Genomic DNA, 25,569 nt, shown 5'->3' with positions numbered 1-25,569 from the left:
CAGAAACAGGAAGTTTCAGCTTCCCAAGAAAGAGCCCACTACCTGCTTCCAAAACAGCTGTTTCAGTTAAACCATGAAGTTCCAGACTAGGTTTTTCATTTTCCAAAAATCAAAGGGAATTAAAAACTACCAAAAACAAAACAAAACAAAACAAAACAAAAAGGCTTTTAAAAATGCACAAGAGTTATGAGAAATCAAATACCTCCCATGGTTCCTTGGCTTCTACTTACCCAATAACATTGGGATCAGGACCAGCTGCAGTGGGTAAAACATGCTGCTCTCGACTTTTCAATCTAAAGAAAAAAATCAGAAAATTATGTCCAGTTTATTAATTTAACAAACAAACAGTGAGTACCTGTGTGGGCAAGCCTCTGAGCAGCATTGCCCAAGAAAGACATGGTCCCAGCTCATGTAGAATACATGTGGGGCAGGATGGGCAAAAAAGAAGCAGATGAATGTGCAAATGAGAAACACCAGCTGTTGATAAGGACTGCAATGAAGCAAAACAGGGTGATGTTTGGAAAGCCACTTGGGGGCTGCTTTAGATTGGCTATAATGAAAGATTAGATAAAAGTTGATGTTCCGGAAAAAAAATAAAAAGCAAATGATTGCAGGATTGCCCTGGAGATGACAACCCCAAACATACCACAACTGGCACATTTAACACAAACAAAAAATTACAAGATATACAGCCTGAAATTTTCACCCTCCTTCCAACTAAATCAGAACCAGAAACATGGGAAGAATATTCAGTGCATGTGGGAGAGGAGATACATAAATATGGGGAAAGTCTAAACTCACTTAAGGAATTAACCAAATTTAGGACGTGAAGCTACATGAAAGGTCCATGGTGAGGTTTTTTGTTGTCATTTTAAAAGCAGAGCAGTGTGGGTAGAATAAGAACTGGACCACACTGGGTAAAAGTATTTCTCTGTTTATATTATCTCTGTGGTATTGATTTCACTGCATTCACCAGTTCCTACAAAAGGACTCACTGTTCTACAAAATGCCCCCACGTTTTCTCAGCTTAACATAAGAACCCTAATGCCAAAAAGTTACAATTCATCCAGTTTTGGGTTCCTACCTACTACTATGCCTAGTTTCAGCCATAATCCCTGCACACCTAGCCACCTGGCACTATAGAAATTCCACCTCCAAATCTGTAAAGAGGAGAGGTCTGTTTGTTGCACTAACAACAAGATAGGCCATCTGGCACATAATGGTGGCCATTTTAACTTGTAAAAACCAATTGAAGAGATTCCTTACCTGTATTCTAATCGACAAAATCCTCTACCTGGAGAATCTGGATCCAATTGCTCAAGGAGGTTCCTGCCTTAGGTCCCACTTGATCTTACTGAGCCTCAGCTTCCTCGTCTATAACACAAGGACCAAATATGACAATGTAGAAAACAGTGCTTTGAAAAATAGGAAGCATTACCATAGAAGATCCTATTTTTTATAACTCAAGAGTCAGATGGAAAATGATTTGTAGCTTCAGGGAAGATTTGGATTCTGAACTTCCACCTTCATAAGAATGGCAAATGATGAATCAGAATGAACTGGAAACTTTTCAGTTTGCATCTTGAACCCTCTATAACAATGTTGATAATAATTACACTGAGTCAGATATAAAGGGAGTCACACTGAGTTCCCCTAAATAGAAGTACCTCTCGTGAAAACACAGTCTCTCTATAGCCACAGCCCTATTCCTGCTCCACACCACCCACCTCATCTCACACCTACATGGAAGAGGGTCATAAAAAGAACAAGTCTTAACTTCAGTTCATCCTAGTGGGATATGAAATCTTTGTCACCCTCTGAATGTATCCTTTTCCAAAAAATCGGTTGTGCTCCCTCCTCTGCCCAGCAAATAGCACTCAGCACTAGAACCGCCCCCTCCCCCCGCCCAGCAGTGCACCACTTATATGAAAGAGAAATGGTTGATTTCCATGTCTGTCACCAGGTGTCTGGGTATTCTCAAAGACAAGATCATCCATGTCTTGCTTATATTTGGGCCCCATTCCTGAGCTACAACAGCCGTAAAGTGTCTGGCACATACTGGAAAGATATCTTCACTGCCAATGTGACCATTACATGGAAATCAACTGCAAGGCATCCTACAACCTCATTAGCAACTCTCAGAACCACACCCAACCACTTTCAAATAAATTATTTAAAAGGTGCAAACAATCTGATAAATAGAATATACCGATTTTCAGCCCCAAATACTCAAATACATCATTAGTGTTCTGAATAAATGAAGAGAAAAGCAAAGATCTTAGTAGAAGAGCACTAAATTAGAGTTTAAAAAGATTATCTTCTAGGCTCAGACCTTCCATTGACTAATTATTTAATCTTCGGGAAAATCACTCAAGTTCCTGAGCAAAATCTTTAACATTAAAGAATCATACTTTTATTTTCCCAGTTAATGAGTGCCACAATGGAAATCAGGAGTTGATATGCAATAAATCAGACAAGGCTATATATCAGGTACTATCTGAGCAACAAACATGTTCACCCACTTAATTCTCACAATCTGAGAGATCTAAGAGATAAGAAAACTGAGGCACAGATTGGTGAGGTGACCTACATAAGAACACACAGCAGGCGGCAGAGCCAGGATCCAAACCCAGGCACTCTGAACCTGAGCCTGTACCCTTGTCACACTATACTGCTTTTCCATGTTGGTGAAAGTAATCAGTATGTTAGAGGGAAGCGCCCCTGAACTTAATATGTCAAAACAATACTCCAGCTGATGTGATGGTACACACCTGTAATCCCAGCAACTCAGAGGACTGAGGCAGGAGGATCATATGTTCAAGGCTAGCCTCAGCAATTTAGCAAGACCTTGTCTCCAAGCGAAAAATAAAAAGGACTAGGGATGTAGCTCAGGGGTAGAGCACCCCTGGGTTCAATCCCTAGTACCGAGAAGTGGGGGGACAGTATTTATCTGCTCCCCCTGAATAAATCCCTACTGCTCATACCTTCATCCCACTAACTCTTTTAATCTTTCTAATGTCAAGTGAAATGTCATTTTCTCAGTGAAATAACTCCTCAATCGTTCATCCTAAGTCAGATCCCCAGTCACATGTCTTAATAGTACAATATATCTTTTCAGGGCACATGTCACAACTTCTAATTATTTATTAGCGTGCTTATGTGGTTAAAGTCTTGCTCTCCACCACATTCACCAAGATTACAAGCCCCATGAGGCCAAGAGCTGTGCCTGTGTGCCACTAAACCTCCAGCAGTAGCATGGTGCAAGGTTCAGAGAAGCACTCAGTAACTAACTCACCGTATGGGTTCAAGACACCTTGAACAGTAACCAAGAACTCTTGAGTCAAGTTCAATTTCCTAGCTAGAAAATGTCCAGATATTCTTTCATATACATTTATTCATTTATATCCACACGCACATATATACACACACATAGACACATGTATCACTTCACAATGGAGATGCGTTCTGAGAAATGTGTCACTAGGTGATTTATTTCACCATTGTGAGGAGAATCATAGAATGTACTTATACAAATTGAAATTGCTACAATGCAACTAGGCAGTTTAACCTTATGGGACCACTGTTGTGCATTGTCATTGACTGAAATGTTACTTGGCACATGAATATATATCACATACACACATGCACATATATATACCCATACAAATGTATTCTGAATACATATATACCTGAACACCAACATTCTGAAATACATATACATAATACATATATTTTTAAAATGATTATCTACTCATAAATCTGTTTTTAAAACTCCAACAAAAGCATTCAGAAACAGCTTGATAATAGATACCATTAAACTCTTACCTCCACCCTACTTCCTTCTCTTTCCAGATACTGATTTATCTTCTGCAGTATAATTCTTGAGATAATTCTGCATAGGAAATTCATATGTTGACCAAAAATTTGGACCTGAACTCATGGCTTTTTCACAATATAACTCCTAAATAACACCTCCTATCACTCCTTGGGCGGTGTGTGTGTGTGTGTGTGTGTGTGTGTGTGTGTGTGTAAAAATATCAGGATCCTTTTCCTATTTCCTAGTGTAGGAAATCATATATTAAATACATGACCAATGTAATTCCACATCATGTACAACCAGAAGAATGGAAGTTGGATTCCATGTAGCCTATCTAAATACATTCTACTGTCATGTATATTAAAAAAAGAACAAATTTAAAAATTGACTTAAAGAAAGAGAAAATATAGTGTAGGAAAATTGTTATCTGTGGCATAATTATGACAGAAAAAAAAAACTTTGGAAAAGAGACTTATGACAATGAGATTACCATACAAGAAGTGAAAATGACCCCCAAATATTGCAATATTGTTTGACCCAAGTGGGCAACCCACCACTGATCAAGCGACAACTGTACATTCTCCCCTTGCTCACAGCCCACTCTGCTGTGATGCTAAGACCCCTCAACTTCCCTGTATGCTCCTTTGTACCTCAACAGGCCTCTTGAGTATTTGTAGGTATACAAGTCCACATAACCACTCTGAGACATGAATCTCTTAAAATATGCCCTTGTTTTCCCCTCTGAGACCACGTAACACAGTCTAGGCTACATCAGCCAGCCTTGTCCTTGAATGGGACCTTGGAAGTCATTATGTACTCCTGCTCCCCCCTTCAGACCACATTATACCTCAACCAGCCTGCATCAATCTTTTCCAAGGTCAGGGTCATGCCAGGTTGTGACAAGTCAGGACAACAACCTAGCCCTCTTGGGAGGTTTGAATTCCTGCCTTTGAAAGGTTAAGTATTGGCTTGTCTAGAATGGGGAGAAAAAAACAAAATAGCAAGGAAAGAGTCCTGCCAAAAGCTCAAGGACAGCCGCTCACAGCCCTGCTCTAAAGCAATTTAACAGTGGAAGCCTTGTCATTTCCCCCCTTGCTTACTCTCTTGTTACCCGCAAACTCTACCCTTCTTCTCTCTGAGGATCTTAACATAAATTACAGAAACTAAAACTGCACTCAATGGACTACCTTATGGCAGTCCCCCTGCCAAGAACAAGAGTTCTGCAATTGGCTCCACAATGATCCTGAGGTCGCCAATTAAACTAGTTTTCCTCTGAGTGAGAACAAGCCTTCTGAGAAAAGTTCCAATAACAGCTCACAAAATACAAAGCAGTATCTTACCCAAGATGAAGATACCCAGGATGAGCAATGCACTTAAATCCTCCACTGCTGCAGATCCCACACCAGACTGAAGAGACTTCTGCCAACACACTACGTCAAACTCTAAGCACATCACAGCAAATGTGCATGCATGCATACATGTCCCGGGGTGGCTGCAGAGACAAACAGGAACCTCCAAATCAAGGTTCTTGTTTCAGTCATCTGGCCCATTACCCACTTTTAATTTGTATTTTCATTCTAAAAAACAGTCTTAATTCAACTTACTGAGGTGGGCCTCACATCCCAGATCTCTGCAGTTGTCATCTCCCCTTCTACATTACAAACTTTCTGAGGGTAGGATCTTGAGTGGCATCAGGTAAACTTGCTGAGAAAGAAATCAGTTTCATGAAAACAAAATACAATAAAGATTGACACAAAACATCTGACTGAGCCAGGCACACCTGACATTACAGTAGCCTGGGAGGCTGAGGCAGGAGGATCATGAGTTCAAAACTAGCCTCAGCAACTTACCAAGTTCCTAAGCAAGTTAGACCCTGTCTCAAAATAAAATATAAAAAGGGCCAGGGATGTGGCTAGTTAAGCACTCCTGGGTTCAATTCCTGGTACAAAAAAAAAAAATCTGTTTTAAGATATAGCAACCTCTCATTTTTTCTCTCAATACAGAGGTGCCACATAGCCAGTCAATTATCCCACCCCTGCTCAGTCCTCCAACTCACCATCTAGCCATGTAGATTTCCTGTGACGGTGAGTTATCAGCATTTCCAGCATACAGACAGTCAGTTATTCTTCCAGAGAACCACTTGGGTGACTTGGACATCCCAGATAAGAAGTCGAGTTTTCTTCAGTGTGAGGGCTCTCTCAGTCTAACTCACTACTTTAAAATAAGCATTCTCAATGTAGCCTTCAACCTGAACTCAATTGACTTGACCAATTGGCCTGAGTATTCTTGCCTTATGGAACTTGTCCATATCACATGAAAGGCTTGTGAATGTTTGCTTTCCTCAAGGACCATGCTGCATGGTCCTTGAAAAGTGATATGCTGGTAAGGCAACAATCTCTGTAGTATGAATATTTCCACCATTAGGCAATTTCAAGTCACCATCAGCGTAGCAACCAGCTCACAGATTTTCGGAAAATTTATTATCAGCCCTGCTATGTGAGCTGTAGGTTCTTGCTGGGTTTCAGCTCAGACAAATCTTTTACTCAATGCTGAAAACCACAAAACCCCCCTTTTCCTCACATAACAACTCTCATAAGTAAGACATACACCAAGAGGTAGCCAGAAGGTACAAAGAACTTTATTAACTGTGATGGAATAAAGATACCAAAAGTTACAATCCTGTGCACATGGCCTAACAGTGCATGCCCTCCTACAAAACAAATGAACAAAAAAGGCAACGAGGTATAGCAGTTAACAGTCCAAAGGAATGCAGCTGCCTCTTCTAAAAGTTTTGAGTTGTGTAATTAAGTAATAGTCTTGCTCCATTCCAATGGATATTCTTACAGTTCTCCTTTATGACTACAGCTGAGTAGTTCATTATGCAACATTCAAGTTCAGGATGTGGTCCCCAGAATTTTGTTGTTGTTGTTGTTGTTGTTGTTGTTTTAAAAACAAGCACGTGCAAGCTTCTCTCTTGAAGCAATAGCACCCAATTCAAGAGAATTAAGATGTTTCCCAAGTGACCTGCAGTAACAGCTAACAGGGGAAACAGAAAGCACTTTATAAATTTACATTGTGTAACAGAATTAAGAAATCTAATGCATAAAATTGGTAAGATAACGTAACCACAAGAAAGCTTGAGAAAGCAAAGAAAAAATCTGAAGGTTTTTAATGCCTTTTTAATGAAATTCCCTCTCTAGATAAGGCTAGTCACCACATGGTGTGACAAGTGCCCACAGAGCAGCAAAAGGAAATAAATAGACTAAGACCTTAGAAGTTACTAAAACAGTACATTAAACAAACAAAAAGAAAACACTTTATCTTTCTTCCATCCTCTAAGAAGGCACAGGTCTATACACTTTTCTGCTCCTTTGGAGGTAAAAAGCAGCAACTCAAGTGTCAATACACAGGAAGGAAACAGGGCAGCCTGGACTGGGATGTGACCACAAACCCATGAAGCAGAATAAAGTACCAACTTATTCCCTTACCATGAAGGATTCTACTGTTCTGTCATTTAAAATAGAGGGACTGGGTCAAATCATGATAAAGGCTACAAAATAACATGTCTGAGTATTCACAGAGCACCATTTACCTAAAGCAGCAAACATCCAAGACAGACTAATCTTTGCAAGAAAACCTAACCCAAACTCTGGTTCCTCCTTCAATGGGATGTGGCTTCAAATAGGTTCCTGTAACGTGATCTCTTCTCTCTCTCTCTCTCAGAGAAATGAGACCCACAAAAAGTCCCCCTCAGTATTTCATCTCTATTTTTAAATCTTCAAGATCAGCTGCTCAAATTTTCCTCTCTTTTGAGGCACCAGAATGGTCTTGTTAAATTGACCACAGAGAATTATATAATTAACAAATGGTGGGAAAAAAAAGTATAAAATTTAATCACTGGAAATGTAAACATCAGTCCTGTCTTGGCCTCTGCAACAGACTGATGTGACCAGAAACAATTCAAAAATATCTATCAAATAACCAGATTTTCTAATCTGTTCACTAAATTAACAAAAGAGGCCAGGCCAAATCATTGGGACGGAATTAATGGCACAAATTTTAGAAACTAGATCTTGGCAGAAAATGTAGAACTGATTTTTAAAAAACATATATAGTATATAATGTTACCATAGGAAAGCCTCCTGAGCCACATAGGGAAGAACCATGGAAAGGGACCATTCTCTGCTGAAACAACAAAGATGGGAGAAGGGATAATCAAAAAGTGAAATAGGTTGCTGTAGAATGGAGGAATGTGTTTTGAGGTATAGAGAGAAGAGAAACAAGACATAGATGTTGTGCATAACCTTACTTCCTCCTCTCCAATATTATGCAAAATAGCTTGCAAATACCATAGTTCACTCATAATTGGTGTATTTTAGACCAAAAAAGTTTTGAAGAACAATACAAGTGAAAAGATTTAATTTCAACTAACTGTTCAATATATTCTATAAGTCCCCACTTAAAACCTTTTGAGGAGTTTTTCTTGCCTCTGACCTGAAAAGTCAAGAAGGAAACCACAAATTAGTCAACTATAGGAAAGTAGAATGACAAAGCTCCTTGGCCCAAATTGCACCTAGCAAGACAAACAAAAATAATTCCTCTACCTCACTAGTTCTTTCCTTAAGTGTAAATAATAATACTTTAATAGTTTAAAAACCCAGTCAAAGCAAACCAATGACTCCTGATCCTACCAACTCTAAAGAATTTAGGGGCTCATTCCAAGTCACCCAGATACAACCAATGATTATATCATTGAACCAAGTAGTGTATGTTGTAGACTCCCAGCTGGAAAAGTTCATGGCTAAAAAACAATGGACATCTCTCCCAAACAAGCCTTTTGTCCGGTAGCCCATCATCAGGAGCTGCAAGCTTTGCTTCAGTAAAAAATAGCACTTTGGCATCAGCAGTGTGGCACACATTTAGGATTCTCCTTCAAACAATTGGAAGAAAACATAATACATTCAAGAGTAAAGGTAAACCAAAAAGTTATCTTTCTCTTCAAAGAAAGAATTTCTTCATTCAATTAGAGTGTAACTTTTTAAAAGGGGAAGTCATGAGTCTCTTCTGAAAGTTTCTGAACAGTTTATAAATACAAAAAGAAGATTTCTTCAATAAATAAATGGTTCATAGTCTTTACTGAAGACCTCCAGAATCCTCCGTCACTGCTGTCCTGGCCAGCTCCCCTCCTCTGGAAAGGCTACAGCTGCAGCGGAATGGGTGTTTTCTGTTGTTAGGTGACTCTTCTTACACTCTGCCGACTTTCATCAGTATGTCTCTTCATAGTCTGAATCCTACAGAGGAAAGAGCAGCATGGGGATGTACACGTGAAGTGCAACGCCACAGTTAGAATCTAGGCAAAGATTACACCTTTGGATCCTCCAGTGAAAGCTGACTTAGGACAATAAGATTGAAATGCCACTGACTCGACCCACCTAAATTCCCATGAAACTTCACAAGACCTCAATGAAATGTGTCCATTGGGATATTTTCTGCCTCAAAGCCCTAATGGCTCCCTTTTCCTTGGTGAATATTTTTTGAAAACCACAACACACAAGAAAAGGTGACTGCCTTCAGCAGAATGCACAAGACCAGGGTTAGGAGTTTAAAGTAGGAGTCGCTCTAACTCTGAGTTCCACTCTTTGCTGTCTGTGTAACTTTATATAAAGTTCTTTGTGTTTTGTTGTTGTTGTTGTTGTTGAGGATTTTTGTTTTGTTTTGTTTTTTGGTACCAGGAATTGAACTCAGAGACACTTAACCACTGAGCCACATCCCCAGCCCCTTTTTTTATATTTTATTTAGAGACAGGATCTTTCTGAGTTGCTTAGGGCCTTGCTAAGTTGCTGAGGCTGCTTTGAACTTGCAATCCTCCTGCCTCAGCTTCCTGAGATGCTGGGACTACAGGTGTGTCCACTGCATCTGGCTAGATAGAGTTCCTCAACTTCTCTAAGACTCAGTTTCCTCATCTATGAAATGGGGATAATAAAATACACCTCACAGTATCATTATGAGAAGTGAATGAGACAATAGATGTAAATTACTTAGCTGTGACTGCCACCTTTAACACTCATTCAAGCTTAGCTCCTATTACCATGATTCTTATTCTTATTACAGAAACTCACATACATTACTTTTAACTTAAGTTGGGCCATGAGCAATTACCTGGCATTTCACAGGTCATTAATTCTCCTATTCTCCCAAATGACTATTTCATAACTTAACCTCTTTCCCTTATCTTCTAACACCACCTCCCATCATTCTCAGCTGATGGTACTGCTTTCTCCTATCACTGGGAATAGAGAAGCAGTCCCCATCATCGTATTTACCACTGACAAGCATATGGCCCCATCTTTTTGGCCTTCCCTACTCTTCTTTCACACTCCTACTGCCTCTGCCTCAAGCCAACATCTCCACGTGTGCACTAAATCCTGGCATCACCCCCAACAACCCTCCTTCTCTCTTCTGCAGCATCAATTTTTCCTTCTTGACCGGATCATTCCCATCAGCTGATAAATTTGCTCAATTTTTCCCATAATAAAAAAAGTAATTCTTGACACATTCCTCCTTCCATGTATTGTCTATTTCTCTGAATCGGTCCACAGCAGAACTTCCTAGGCAAGCTGTACACACCCATATTCTCCAGTGTCTCTTTGGAATCTTTCTTGACCTCCCCCAGTCAGGCTTCGACTCCACCGTTCCACTGGAGTCACTTTTACAAAGGTCACCAGTGGCCTGCACGTTATCAAACCATCAACAATCACTTCTCAATTCTCATTTTATTTGCCCTCCTTGAAACACTTTCTTCCCTATCTCCCAGGATACCAAACTCACCCAGTTTTCCCTCAACCTTATTGATTATGACTTCTCAGCCTCCTTGGCTAATTTTTCTTCATCTCCCCAATCTAGAAATGCTCCTCCGCAATGGCCATATGGCTTGCTATCTACTTCTCTTAAGAGTTTGCATGAATATCATCTTACTGAGGTTGTCCCCAACCATCCTCATACACCTCATACACCCCCTATCCCATTTCCCTTTCCTGTTCTATTTTTCTTCATAGCATTAAAACTACCTGGTATAGTATATATTTTACTTATTTTTAAGATTAAGTCAGTGTTTGTACCTCAGTTTTAGCAAAGGTGACATTTCAGCTGGATCTTGGAGGATGAGAAAGTTTATCAGAAAAAAAAAAGTTAAATTCTTTCTTTGAGGGCAGAAGTTTTTGTCAGTTTTTCTTCACTGCTGCTTCCTAACCACCATTCTATTGTTTCATAGCCACCTAGAATGGTGGTTAGGAAGTGACATGTCCTTCCCTACAAGAAGGTATGTGACATGTGTCAGACGCTCAACAAATAATAACCATAAGAACACTAACTTATTTTGTGTTATAAAAATATTCAAAGCCTGAAGAGTTGGCATCAGGAACTCCCTCTTCTCTAACTAGCACTAATAATCTTTCTCTCATCTTAATATGTTACTCAAGGGCTGGAGAGAAGCAGAAACAAAGATTACTGCAACAAATAATTGGGCTACACTCATGTGACCAAGTGCCAAGCTTGGCAGTAAGTACAAAGAGGGCTCAAGTTTGGACCTTGAAATGACAGGTGTGTTTCACACTAGATCACAAGTTGCTTTTGACCTATTTCCAACTGAACCACATCAGACAGCCTTCCCTCCTCCTTCGATCCTAGGATAGCTACATAAGCCTATTAGTCACAGCAATTGCCCAAAGGGGGAAGGATGATAGCTTTTTGAAATTTAAATGAAAAATTGGGCCTTCCAAAATAGTGTTTCTTATTGATAAAAGACATTAAGTTACCTAAAACTCTAACTCCCTGGAAAATACCAAAGCTCAGCCTAAAAGTTAAATTCAAGGTTCTGGATCCAGTGAGTTGAAGTGTCTTAATATGAATTCAGTGGCATGAGACATTCCTCTTCTAGCCCCATTCCTGACCTAAGAATACCACTCTATGCCCATGAGGCAGGAAAAAAATCATTCTTAGAATTGGTAGAGATCCCCAGAGGCCGAAATGCTTTGGGGAAATACTGGTTCATACCTTCTTTGGACCTACCTGTATATTCTCTGCTGCCTTTGAGGACAAAGAGTCCCCTTAAGCAGGGAGGAAAGTGAGACACCACAGTCAACAGAAGAAATGGCAAGGACTTACCAGACACTCGGCACAACGGACACAAAGCCTTGCCATGCACTCGTCTTTCTCCTCCTGGTCAGTGCTGTGGAAAGGATACAAACCAAATCTCTATTGTCACTATCCAGTATAGTGGGCCAGTTAAAAGCTCAGGTCTTAAAGTCAGACAGGTCTGGGTTTAGACCCCAGCTCTTCCACTTACTAGCAGGATAACTGAACAAATCACTTCAACTCCAGGAGCTTCTTTCCTCATCTATGAAATGTAGATATTACCAGTACATGCCCAGCACATAGTAAGTGCTCAATAAATAGCAGCTAGTCATAACCATTCATTCATTCAAAAAAGTACTAAGCACCAACAATGTCTGGGGCATTGTGCTGCACTAGGGATAAAAAGATAAATAAAATCTGGTCCCTCGAAGAGCCAATGATCTCATGGCGGGGATGAGGGGTCTTCTATAACTTAACAAGTATTATATCATACAATGTGATAAACGTCTTAATAGAATTAAGGTGAAACTACTGTGGCAGTAAAGGGCAGAGAGTGACTGATTCACCCTTCAGAACTCAGGAAGAGTCAAGAGAAGGGGATATTTCAACTGGTCTTAGAAGATAAGAAAGAGTTTCCCAGCAAAGAAGAGAGGGAAAGGACTGTGGGGACATATCTCACTTGGTAGAATGCTTGTCTTGCACGCACAAGCCCCTGGGTTCAATCCCCAGCACCACTAAAAAAAAAAAAAAGCAGGAAGGAGGCAAGGAAAAATAAAAACAATATGTCTATACCTAAATGTAGTATGTCTAGTGGGAAAAATAAGCTCACTATAGTTGAGGTGGGGTGAATGAGAAGAAATTATAGAAACCAGTGTGTGACTTAGGATCAGTTGATGAAAAGTTTTGTATACCATATTTTGAAATAGACATTGGGAAAGAATATCTTTATTTTGGAGAAACCACAGATTACTTACTAAGGGCATTCTCTCTCCACACACACACACAGAATAAAACTTTTGGACCCTCTAAGGGTCAGACTTTCCTCCCCATGTTAAACACTCCTAATACAGATAATAAAGAACTCACAGGGTTTTTATGTTAATTTTTATTACTTTTTTTAGTAGCCATCTTTTGAGGGAAAATACTGGATCATGGCTGCTCACCGGCAGAATGATGTTTAATAAATGCTTTTGATAACCACAATCCACTTAGCCCTTTGGAGCATCTGCTGACCAAGAATAGATCTTGCTTATTTAAATTGTCCTTACCCTCCATGGCTATTCTTAAAGCCTCCCTCATTGCACATGTATTTTCTTTCTGTCAGGAGAAATCAGCTTAGTGCCAAAAAAAGAAACAGAGAGAGAAGAGGAAAAAACTGACTTGGAGTTTCCCCTAAACTTTGAAAAAAATGAGATACCTACTTTTAAAAAATGTCAGTGCTGGGCATGGTGGTGTACGTCTATGATCCCCGTAGCTCGAAAGGATGAGACAAGAGAATCATGAGTTCAGAGCCAGCCTCAGCAAAAGCAAAAGGCTAAACAACTCAGTGAGACCTTGTCTCTAAATAAAATACAAATAGGCTGGGGGTGTGGCTCAGTGTCGTTGAGTGCCCCTGAGTTCAATCCCCAGTACCCAATGGGGAAAAATGTTTAGAGCCACAGTACTGCACAATCTGATTTCCAAAGGAGAAGGTGAGGAGAATACTATCAGTCCCTCCAACTCCCTCCAAATCAATATCCACAAGTGTCACTTTCAACCAGAACCATCCTGTCCAAAAGGAAACTCCACCAGCAGAACTAAACTCAACATGATAGAATTCTGGATACAGGGGTGCAGGGCCCTGAAGAGAAATAGGTTTACTAGGGCTGCAGCTGGACTTACTCATCTGAAACTTCAATAGATGACTTCTTATAGCCAGACTTGCTCCTCTTCTTCAGCCCCGCAGCCTTCCTCCCCATTCTCAGCAGCAGCAGAACCACCACCACCACTGAGGGAATGAAGACAAAAATGGAAAGAAGGGCCACAGAGGACAGCATGGTGCCAAAACCTAGAGAGAAAAAAGAAAAGGTGTAAAAGTGCTTCCTCTGACATGAGAGAATTTCTGCTTTTGCACTTGTACTTTTTCTGATTACAAAGGAAATGAATTCATTGTGGAAAACGTAGAAAATGCACAAAAATGCAATGAAGAATAAAAATTCTCCCATAATTCCACTACCTAGGAATAACACATTGGTATTTACCGATTCAATCTTCTTTCAATGGGTATTGTTTATGGGGGTGCATTTGAAGGTAAGGTGCATATTCCCAGATCTAGAAATCATGCTACATATTATTTTAACATTTTTTGCTAAATATAATAAACGTGTTTTTAAAAATCCCTTCTAGATGTGATGTTTAATGGCTGCATAGTATCCTGCCATAGTGAAAAAATTTATTAAATCAATCCTCTAATGCTAGGCATTCAAGTTTATTTCAAACTCTTTTGAGTTCAAAAGTCACATTAGAATGAACATCCTTGTACATAAATCCTCATGTTTACCTCTATTTCCTTAAAATTAAATTTTGAAATGAAATTACAGGATCAAAGGACATATACTTCTAAGAATCTAATTCCTATTCTCAAAATGCTTTCCAGAAAAACTTAATCAGTTTCTAATCATTCCAGTATTATGAATGTGCTCATGTCTTTGAAACCTGTCAGTTATTGTTGAAGAAGATAAAGACAAAAGACAATAAAGAGGAAGAAGGAATTTGAGGAAGAAAAGAAAGGGAAGAAGGGAGAGAGGGAAGAAGGAAAAAGGAAGGCAGGGGAGGGAAGACCCAAGAATGATAAGGTAACTATGATGAATCATAATGTATCTCTAAATCTTTGGTTTAAATTCAATTAAGAACTAGAATAACCACTTAATAGTCACCAAGGAAAAATGTAGAAAAAAAAGGTCAATCCTCAATTTCCTCTCAACCTGTTTTACACTAAAAGGAAACTGCTGCCCTTGGTAACATAAAAGAAATGTACTGCATCCATCAACAGAGGAAATACCCTTTCAAGACATAGGCAAGAACACTGTCTCATAGCTGGAAGTGTGAACGTATTAGGAAAACCCGAGTGACTTCTGTTTCACAGAGATGCTAACCTTCCATTTACTAAAGGGTTTGTCATCTATTCCACAAGACCTTTGGTTACCTGAGGCTAAAATGAAAAGGGGATAATGGAGAAACTATGACAAAATTTGAAGAGAAAATTCAGTTTTCAGAATAAATATGAAAAATTCATCTTAACAGGACAGCAAGATAAATCACTTTGTCACAATGATCCAATGACTCAACTGGATCCAATGACCCAACTCATTGCTTTTCAATGAGCACTCCAGAACAATCCCAAAGCACTGCAGAAGGTTGATGGCAATAAGCTTACCCCTTTCTGTGACCGTTAGCTCTGTCAGGGGGATATTATGGTGCACGTCTGGGGGATTCTTCACAGCACAGCTGAATGTCCCATTGTCCTTAAGAGTAGGATTGCTTATGCTTATAGATGCATCCCCTTTGTACACATTTCCAACCCAGGAAATCCGATCCCGAAATGTGCCTGCTGTGGTTGGGTACTGGAAAGACTGATAATGAAAAATCTAAGAAAGCAACACCATGAGAGAAAAATGTTAATTTGGAAAATGTTAAGCTAAGTAGTTCCAAAATAAAATACAACTATATAAATGGGTTCTTGTAGTTGGGAAAATTTTAAAATGCTTTTTTTTTTCCACCTTCATCCTCTGGTTCATCCTATCATCCTAAAGGCCAATTCAAAAAAGGAATAATAAAAGAATCCTGGGATCCTAACTCTTGAATCTCTTCTAAATTATTAACGTCCTAAAGTAATAGCTTTAAACCAGAGCAACTCTGCTCCTCATAAAACATTTGGCAATAGTTGGAGACTTTTTTCCATCTTCAAAACTTATTTATTTATATTTAATTGACAAATAATAATTATTATATTCATGGGATACAATGTGATTTTTTTTTTTCTGGCAGTGTTCTACCACTGAGCTATATACCCAGCTATTTTTAGTTTGTTTATTTAGTTGTTTTTTTTTCAGATGGATAGAATATCTTTATTTTATTTATTTGTTTTTATGTGGTACTGAGGCTCAAACCCAGTGCCTCACACATGCAAGGCAAGTCCTCTACCACTGAGCCACAACCTCAGCCCCTATTTTTAGTTTTTTAAGAACCTCCATATTATTTTCCAAAATGGCTATACTAATTTACATCCCCACCAACAGTATACAGGGTTCCCTATTCTCTAATCCTTCCTACACTTTTTATAACTTGTCTTTCTTATAATAATCATTTTAACAGATGTGAGGTGATATCTCATTGTGGTTTTAATTTGAATCTCCATAATAATTGAGATATGGAACATTTTTCATCTATCTGATAGCCATTGATAGCTCTTCTTTTGAGAAATATCTGTTCAGATCCTTTGCTCATTTTTTAATTAGGTTCTTTGTTTTCTCACTGTTGAGTTGGAGACATTTTTGTTGTCACAGTGGGGAGATGAGCCTACTGGCATCTAATGAATAGAAGCCAGAATTACTGTTAAACTTCCCACAATGCATGGGATGATGGCCCCCTCAACAAAGAATCATCTGGCTCAAAATGTCAACAGTGCCAAAGTTGAGAAACCTTGCTCTAAAGTTATGTCTCATACTGTTATAGCACTTTATAGTTTACAAATAACTTCCACTTATTTGTTCACTTTAGCCTTACAATAACACTAAATGATATGTGTTATAACCAAAACATAACTAACTATTCCAAATTTATGGAAAGGGGAACAAGACCAAAAACAAACAAATAAGCAAACAAAAAACTGACTTACTCAATGGTACCTATTAGTAAGTAACAAAAGGGAGATTTTTGTTTATTCTCAAAATCACTGGCATAGTGTAATATAATCCAGTCTCTCTCACATTATCTACCCTGGAAGTTAATATAAATCCAAGTCAAATGCATAAAAAGGACTCAATGAATGTATATTGAATTAAAACAGTGCTGAACTGGACTTGGTAATCAGACACTTCATCATCAAAAGCCCCTGATTATACCTGGAGGTGGGTCAGCCAGGTACACAAAACAATGTAAGTTTTCTCTCTTATGCAAGATTAAAGATACAAACAATTCCTTTGTTTTCTTGGTAACTTCCCACTTAAGCAACTAGGCATTTATAACCACTGAATTTCCCAACTGAACAGCAATTTCCCAGAGAAGATGCTGAATCACTTGTTGGTTCATTTGTTCAACAAATACTACATGCAGAGTGCATTCTAGGCAGTATGTTAAAAAAAAAAAAAAGTACACTGGGAGCCACACAGGCACAGTTCCTACCCTCATGGAACTTACATTCTAGTGGTAAATACAGTTATCAAGAAATAACATGTAAGATGAATGTTCCAAAGGAAGGTAAAGAGAGCCTACCACTGATTACTAGCATCAGGATAAAAGGGTTTGAAAGTCCTGATTGACAAAACAAGGCTGCTGTGTATCTTCAAGGTTGATCTAAATTAGTGATACTCAAATCCTTACTAATTGATCAACGCAGTTACACTAACTGTATAACTGCAACATTACATTATGTGACTTTAAAGGTCTGATGAGTCCAACTTGGGTGGGTTTGCTGGTTTTCTACCAGTCTCACAGAGATCTACTGTTTGTCTATAAGGTTTCTGACCCAAGAAGCTCATTGCTTGCTCTGTCCTACTTTTGGCCAAGGAGGTTGAGCCAAACAAGGGCAGCCATGGTTTCCTGAATACTCAGAATAAAGTAAACTGTTTTAAAGAAAAAGGAACCACGAATGCAGTCTAGCTTCCTTCACTAGAATTAACTGCCTAGCTCCAAGCTATGTGGCACTGAAAAATGACTCCAAAACAGAATTCAAAGCTTACACATTAAAATGAAAGGGAAAGTTTTCCCAACAAAGGAAAACAGCATAAATAAGTTAAGAATACTTTCAAAAACTAATCTTACATATATGGTTGTGAGATTCACATTGCTGAATAGCACTTATACTGAGCTAAGGATACTGCTGGAATCATAAAGAGAAAGGGTGTCTTATAGTATCTAATCTTCAATTAGATACCCGCAATGGGATTTGAACCATAAATGGTTTCTATATGTGTGACTAAAGTATATTGCTTCTAATATAGCAAGACCATCTGTCACCAACAACATCTATCACCAACACAAGGTGCCACCACTTTCTTCAAAGGCAGCTATATAAATCACTGCAGATGTTTACCTGCTGGGAGAAGAAGCCAAGATAAATCTACAAAGTACAGCTATACAAGCAGATACACCCACTGAGACAACTTTATTTGACAGGAAATGAGCAGCTAGTTTTAAGAGAAAGGATGTCTGTGACTGGGACCCATAGAACTGTTCTAGTCAATGGTCCTGGAGATACACTTCTTAGTAGATCAAATGTGAAAATGAAGCTATAAAAAAATTAACTATATTTCCTCTAGTTTTTTGGCCATTTTATTCCTGCAAATTATATGCAAGATATTTGCGCGCGCGCTCTCTCTCTCTCTCTCTCTCTCTCTCTCTCTCTCTCTCTCTCTCTCTCTGTATTAGGGATTGAACCGTGGGGCACTTAATCACTGGGCACATCCCCAGCCCTTTTTAATTTTTAATTTTGAGATAGGGTCTTATTAAACTGCTTAGGGTCTCGATAAATTGTGAGGCTGGCTTTGAACTTGCAGTCCTCTTGCCTCAGCTTCCTAAGCCCTGCTGGGATTACAGGCATGTGCCACCACACCCAACTTATATGCAAGATTCTTAAGTGGAAGAATAAAACGTCCTCTGTGATCAAATAAATGTCACACAGGGCAGAAGCTCATCTCCTTCCCTTTACATAGAAGTCCATCTTCTATTCTATGAGGAGAAGGCTTCATGAATGCCTGTTATTTGCAATAAAAAAGATTTCAAATCTATTGACCCAGAAGACTCAAAGCAGCTTTCTGAAAAGTACACACTTACAGACTCTGTGCGACTGCTGCTGGGAGGGCGATATGTCCAATCTATGGTCAGTTTGTCAGTGACTTCCGAAGTTGACTTGAAGGTACATTTCAACTTGATCTTTTCTCCAACATAACCTCGGACTTGAGCATCTGCATTAATCTCCAAGGAAAGGACGATATGAACACCTAATCAAAGCAAGCCCAAACATTTAAAGTGTATTAATTTTGGTGGAATGTACAGATGTCAATGAACAACACAGGCATGCTATTTATCATTTTCATGGATCTCATTAAAAAGTCAGGGCAATCAATGTCTTCTCAGGCAATCCCACAAGGGACAAGGACCTGATATCCCCATTAATCTAGGGTAGCATTTTTATCATTCTGTAATCTTAAATCATAGATTGAATACTTGGGTAAAATTTAAAACCTGGTCACACAAGCATTTTTTCCAAAATGCAAGTTTATGGTTAAATTAAGTACAAGTGAGCAGGGCTGTCCACAGTAGGCAAAAAGGCAACACCATTCACCCTTTTTCATTTCCCAAACCCCATAGCACACACATGCTCTGGGAATATGATAGTTTTCGTGGGGTCTAAGGGACTTACCCCAAGTACAGCATGAATGTAGCAAGAAGCTGTCACTGTCTCAATCACCAGTAAAATGAGAATAGGAAATAAGAATAGGAAAAATTTTCAAAGAATTTTAGAAAACTATTCCGTGGCCTATCTGGTTTTCCCCTCTTTATTAAAGCTGGTTAATGAATCACACATTTGTTCAAATTTACTTATGGGGAGGAAAACAGAAAAACTGGATGCATTCTACAATGCAAAAATAAGAGAGCATTTTTAAGCCCTGCAGAGACCTACTCATATTTGCTCATATTCAACTTTGACACGACATCTCCCCCAAAAGAGCTGGCATTTTTTTCTTATTAATTTCTGCTTTCAGAAAATAGTAAGTAGAAACTTATTTTCCACTAAAGAGTCATATTTTAGAAAATTAAGTCTCTAGCACTTTGTTTTTCCTGCTTCTTTATCCACCTCAATAAGCCATGATTCTTCTGCTAACCAAAGACACACAGAATGAAGAGGGTTCAAGTCCCAGTCCAAATCCCAGTTCAAATCCCAGTGATACTGCTTGTCCCTCAGCAAGCTACTGTATGTGCTCCATCTCCTCATTCTTACAAGGACCTTATGGGAAGGTCACTATGAGGATTAAATGAGTTAAAACATGTACAACACTAGAAGCCTACCGAGAGCTACTGAGTTATCGTCCAATTCATCTTAGTTCCATCAGTATCAGCATTCACCTATTCAGATCTCCTACACTGTCTCGACCTTTCCTACCACAGACAGCTCTGAGTCATCAGTTCCCCTGCCTCTACCTCTGCTTGCTTTGAATCATTTTTGTCACTCCTCTCTAGACAATCTAGTTTGGTCACATTCCTCTTAAAAGGAGGAGACCAAGATTGAGCTCACTAATAACAACTTCAATGACACATTAATGTGGAAAAATCCTTACCTAAGTCTAAAAACTGGAAGGTGGAAACAAATGGATAATCTGTATTGTCCCCTCATCCCACTCTTTTATTCTAAAGCACAAGTGTTACAGGTATAGTACAGAATTTAAAGCATGGATTAGAATTAGCCAGACCTGAACTTAAGTTCTATCTCAGCAACTTTCTGTCTGTGAGACCATGATCAGTTACCCAACCTGTTCAAACTTTAATTTCCTCACTTGGTATGTAGGAATAATAACCAAACCTGCTTCATTGGATTATTGTGAAGATTCAATACAATTAAAATGATAACACCTAAAATGCTTAATAACAAAATTTTTCAATAAATATTATTATTAAAATGAACATTATATACATTAAAAGCCTTCAGTAATTCCCTGTTGCATCATGGAATAAAACCCAAACAACAATTTGGCCCCAAACTTCTGCCACTCTGCCACCTACCCATCCCATCCCCTTTACCATGCCTAAATGTCCTTCCATTTCCCAAAGGCACTGTGTCCTTTCATGACCTGTGTCTTTCTTTGAATATGTCCCTGTCTGGAAGGTTGTCCCCATCTCTACCAATCCTGCCTGGGTTTTTCTCCATCACACCGTACCCTCAACAATCACACTTCTTAAAAACACACACACATATTAGCCCCTTTTTGATGCTTTCCTAAGTTTTCTGATAAAGTTCATCACTATTTCTTCAACATTCTCATAATACACAGAGCTACTCAAGTACATATGCCATTGACTGCAAGTAACTTTTAAATGCTATTTATTTCCTCCATTAAATCCAAGCACCTCTGGGGCAAAAAATTCAGACAGAAGGGGTCAGAAAAAGAGAGACTGAGAGAAAGAGATGAATGAGTCTCCATAAATTCTAGTACAGGAACAAAATATACTCATTAATAACCCACCTACCCCCATCACCTTCTTTACAGTATTTTCAACACTCTTAACTCTCCTATTATTCTGTCTTTCTATTGCACCCATTCAGGAAAAGCCTAGCTCTTGATGACCACTTCTAGACTGGGCTGGTATAACCTGAAGGAGAAAAATCACACAATTGCAACATGAAAAATTAATGTAGGGAAAGGGTGGTGTCAAGAATGACCCCACCTGACTTGGTGATGCCATTCACTAGAGAGGGAAGACTAGAAATGTACCAGACTTGGAAGGGGAACATGAATTTGATTCTGGATGAATTTGGATGTATGTGAGATACCCAAGGGATACTATCAAAGGAGCAGTTGGTTTAGGTTAAAGGTCAGCAAACTATGGCCCATGGGCCAAATGCAAATGGGTCTCATGAGAGGAGCAAACTAAGAAAAACTAGCAACTAATCTTACCCTTTGCTCTGTAGGTTATCCAGATGGAGGTAAACCAATTATAATTTCTAGAATTATCCTGATAAACAGATAAAAAATTCAACGTATTTATGTAAGCAAGGTTTTATTAAAAAACAGTCATATTGGGCTGGGAATGTGGCTCAAGTGATAGCACGCTCGCCTGGCATGAACGAGGCACTGGGTTCAAACCTCAGCACCACATAAAAATAAAATAAAGACATTGTGTCCACCTAAAACTAAAAAATAAATATTTTTAAAAAAATAGCCATATTCATTTGCTTATGTATATTGTCTATCATGGTGTTTTGCACTTTTTGCAGAACCAAGTAGTTACAACAGAGACTATGTGCCTGAAAAGTCCAAAATATTTACTCTCTACCCCTTTATGGAAAGTTTTCCAAAGAGCAAAGAAGAGACCTGGATTAGAGTTATAAATCAGAATTCCTTTATTCTCTCCCCAACCAACACCCCACACTGATTGTGCTATATATACACACACAAACATGCAAATTTCACATCTCTGACAGTCCCTACCAAATCCCCTTCTAAGTCTCTTCCCTTGTAATCCAATATTACATTCATTCAGAAATTTCTACCTTAGACTAATGTCTTTATAGATATTTATTTTTCTACCTGAGTCAAAGAGCATTCTGGACAGGTAAAAACAGTAAACTAAAAAATATCCACAAAAAAAAATTTAATTGGGGAAGAAAACAGGAAAATCATATTTAACATAATTTTATAAATGGAAGAAATTAAAGAAATATGACAGAATAAAGTTCCTAATTTTATAAACTTGATTTTCCAAAATATGCATCTGCCAATCTTTTGTTCATATAATGGCACATTTACATGGAAAAGAGAAGACTATATTACCTACTCAATTATTTCTATACAGTTCAACAACTGCTACAATAGGATTAGACTTATAACTTAAGGAGAATTTGAACAAACTAATAATTAAATGTTTCCTATCTGTGAAGAGGAAAGGCAAATAAATATTGGTATGAAAACAAAGTCTATCACCTAACAGATTCAAAAGTCAGGCCAAAAAAGAAAGAAAGACAAAGATGAAACATCAAAAACACACTAAGTGAAAGAATTCAGTCACAAAAGAAAATACATTGTATGATCCCATTTATATAAAATACCCAGAACAGGCAAATCCACAAAGTGAGAAAGTGGACTGGTGATTATCAGGGGTTGGGGGAAGGTGGGAATGGGCGTAGGATTTCTCTTTGGGGTGACAAAAATATTCTAAAATTGGTTGTGGTGATGATTATGCAACTGTATGACTCCTAGAAGCCACTGAATTATACATTTTAAATGGATAAATTGCATAGAATGTGACCATATCTCAATACACCTGTTATTTAAAAAGATATAAATCTCCTCAACAAGTACAAGAAGATGATAAAAATCAACTTTAATGTTTGAATTATTTGGTCCACTGAATTTGAAGCAATTCTTCAATGTGAAATGGCATTAAGTTCAAGAAAACACCTATTATTTCTAGAAAATTTTTTTCCTTGGTAGAATATTTGACATTTCGTGTGTGTGTGTGTGTGTGTGTGTGTGTAAGAGAAAGAGAGAACGAGATCTGGGTATATTTGAAGTGACAGGTCAAACTAAATATTATATTGCAAAAGGAATTTAGATGAAAAACTGGACTCTTATGATGACACAGGCAGCTGGGAGGAATCGGGGAGTGTGCTGGCAGCAAGAATATTAGTCACCAGATAAATAAAAACTTCCCAGTCTTACCTGCTGAAAATTAGGGCACCTGATTTATATTTATATAATATTAAAGGTTCATTTCAGAAATCTCCATTACTTACAGGGAAGGCTTATGAAGTCAAAAATTCACTCTAATGCTTTTGTAATTATATTTGATTTCCCCAAAAGACACACACACACACACACAAAAAAAAAAAAAAAAAAAAAACAGGAAATAATTACACCCTAAATGAATTAGGTTGGACTGAAATATACGCAATTTGAAAATTACATGAAATCAAAACATACTCAATTTTTACAAGTGTTATTGTTTCCGGATGTATTTCTGATATCACTCAGACGACTAAGAACCGACATAACCTTATATTTTAAAAAATGTTTTTTAAAATGCTAAGGCAGTTGCTGCTTCTTTAACAATATACTTCTGTATAATAACAAAATCACATCACGACCTGTGACAAACGTTTTATTTCATAGCCCAAGATATTCATTTACAAAAAATAAAATTATCAAGTAACAATTTTGTTTCCCAAAACTAAAGGGACCCACTACTGGCCACTAGAAATTCCTTTCTGTCATCAGGGTAACAGCAGACTACCACAGATTATCTCGTACAAGATAACCACGCGTTGCCCCCAAAGCCTGAACTTTGTGGTTCCACCTAGTCATGTCATCACCAAAATACAGCGCCAAGGTGGTCGAGCTCAGGAAAGGACTGACAAGATAGCAACTCTCCTCTGTGGGTGGCGTGAACCAAGAGAACATCCTCCGCGGCACCCTCCCTTCCTTCCTTCCCAGAAACCGAGCGGGGGCTTTGATGAGACCCCCCCACCCGGAACCGGAAAAGCGACCATCTTCCCTAACCCCCCCAGCCGGAAGTGGGACACAGCCAGCCGGCGAACTCACCCTGGAAAAATAGGATGCCCAGCACTGAAAAGAGCGCGCAGCCACGGCCTCCAGCCGCTCCACTCTGCTGCATCCCGACAGCTCTTCAGATACTTGTACACCTTGTTTGCGGCTCCCGGTAACGACTCAGGTAACCCCGGAAGTGACGTCAGCGAGAAAACTTAAAATGGCCACCCGGAGATGCCATAGGCTGTGGCTACCTTCCAAAATCGCACCTGGTTTCACTGACCAGCGATTCTTTGACTCTTAAGTGAGAGCTCGTTGCTCTTTTGCTTGAAAATGAAATCGGTTACAGACTTAGGAAAATTTTCGGTTTTATTTTTATAGAATTCTGCGGGACTAAATAATCTTGAGCAGGTGTGTTCCAGATGTTGTCTATACGTCTAGAGATTTTAGTGGAACTCTCTCGGAATAGATTCTCATAAATTTAGAGTACAAACAGACCTGGGAGCATATGCAGGGTCAGTCAGTAGATAAATATGTATTAGGCCCTGTGGCCAATACTTGCCATAAGTCTCTAATTTTTGTCTTTTTCAGTGTAGCTATTATAGCATCCAGAATTGGATGTTTATTAAATTACTGTTTACAGTCTTAATGATGGTCACATAATTACATCATATATTAGGGGTGAAGAGGAACTAGGATTTTGTATCTTTTATTTGGAAAAGAAAGCTTTGCTATCAAAGTACTTGAAATGAGATGGCATCACATCCTTCTGAAAAAAATGGTACAGAACCTTGCTTTAATCATGCTATCCTAGTCTGGAATCGCACATGATTAATGAAAGCAGGAGAGAGCCAAAAATATGCTTCACCTTTTGGAAAGATTTAATAACTTGCCACTTTTCAACCATTATCTCTCTACTAGACCTGAAAGCTAGTAGTTTTCTCTATTGAGCGAGTATTGCAGGAGTACCAAATAGAATAGTTGATAACTTTCCTTCACAAGTCCCCAAACTAAGTAGTGTTGTTATGCCCAATTCCCAGTTACCCAAAGCAGTGTAACAATGCTGTGGAAATCCATATACTTTTACTTACCCAGTAGAAACTAATTCTATCCATTATTGACTCCCAGATTGTCTCTACTAAGAAAACTTTTCTGTGA

At 38.6% G+C, this 25,569-nt stretch overlaps 1 protein-coding gene and 1 long non-coding RNA gene across 3 annotated transcripts; both read right to left on the bottom strand.

Moving 5' to 3' along the window:
• Positions 1-230: 230 nt before the first annotated feature.
• LOC143641387 (uncharacterized) lies at positions 231-5,219 on the bottom strand. The gene is made up of 3 exons (XR_013155314.1): positions 5,158-5,219; positions 1,267-1,374; positions 231-293 (listed from the first exon to the last, which is right to left on the bottom strand). It is a non-coding gene; the product is annotated as an uncharacterized LOC143641387 (long non-coding RNA).
• A 3,655-nt stretch (positions 5,220-8,874) lies between these two features.
• Positions 8,875-24,538, bottom strand: Mpzl3 (myelin protein zero like 3). Of its 2 annotated transcripts, none has more exons than XM_076843718.2 (6): positions 24,466-24,538; positions 18,983-19,149; positions 15,366-15,576; positions 13,832-13,997; positions 11,981-12,044; positions 8,875-9,108 (listed from the first exon to the last, which is right to left on the bottom strand). In XM_076843718.2, the coding sequence occupies exons 1-6, from the start codon at positions 24,536-24,538 to the stop codon at positions 9,082-9,084; spliced, it is 708 nt and encodes a 235-aa protein (XP_076699833.2). In that variant the 3' UTR covers positions 8,875-9,081. The 2 variants fall into 2 exon arrangements, with proteins under 2 accessions (XP_076699833.2, XP_076699834.2); XM_076843719.2 differs by having other exon boundaries at positions 18,983-19,113.
• Positions 24,539-25,569: the final 1,031 nt, after the last annotated feature.

Source organism: Callospermophilus lateralis, chromosome 2 (genome assembly GCF_048772815.1).
Source record: "Callospermophilus lateralis isolate mCalLat2 chromosome 2, mCalLat2.hap1, whole genome shotgun sequence".
Taxonomy (NCBI): Eukaryota; Metazoa; Chordata; class Mammalia; order Rodentia; family Sciuridae; genus Callospermophilus; species Callospermophilus lateralis.
Note: the sequence above shows the minus strand (reverse complement) of the source record. Positions and strands in the feature narration are given on the sequence as shown.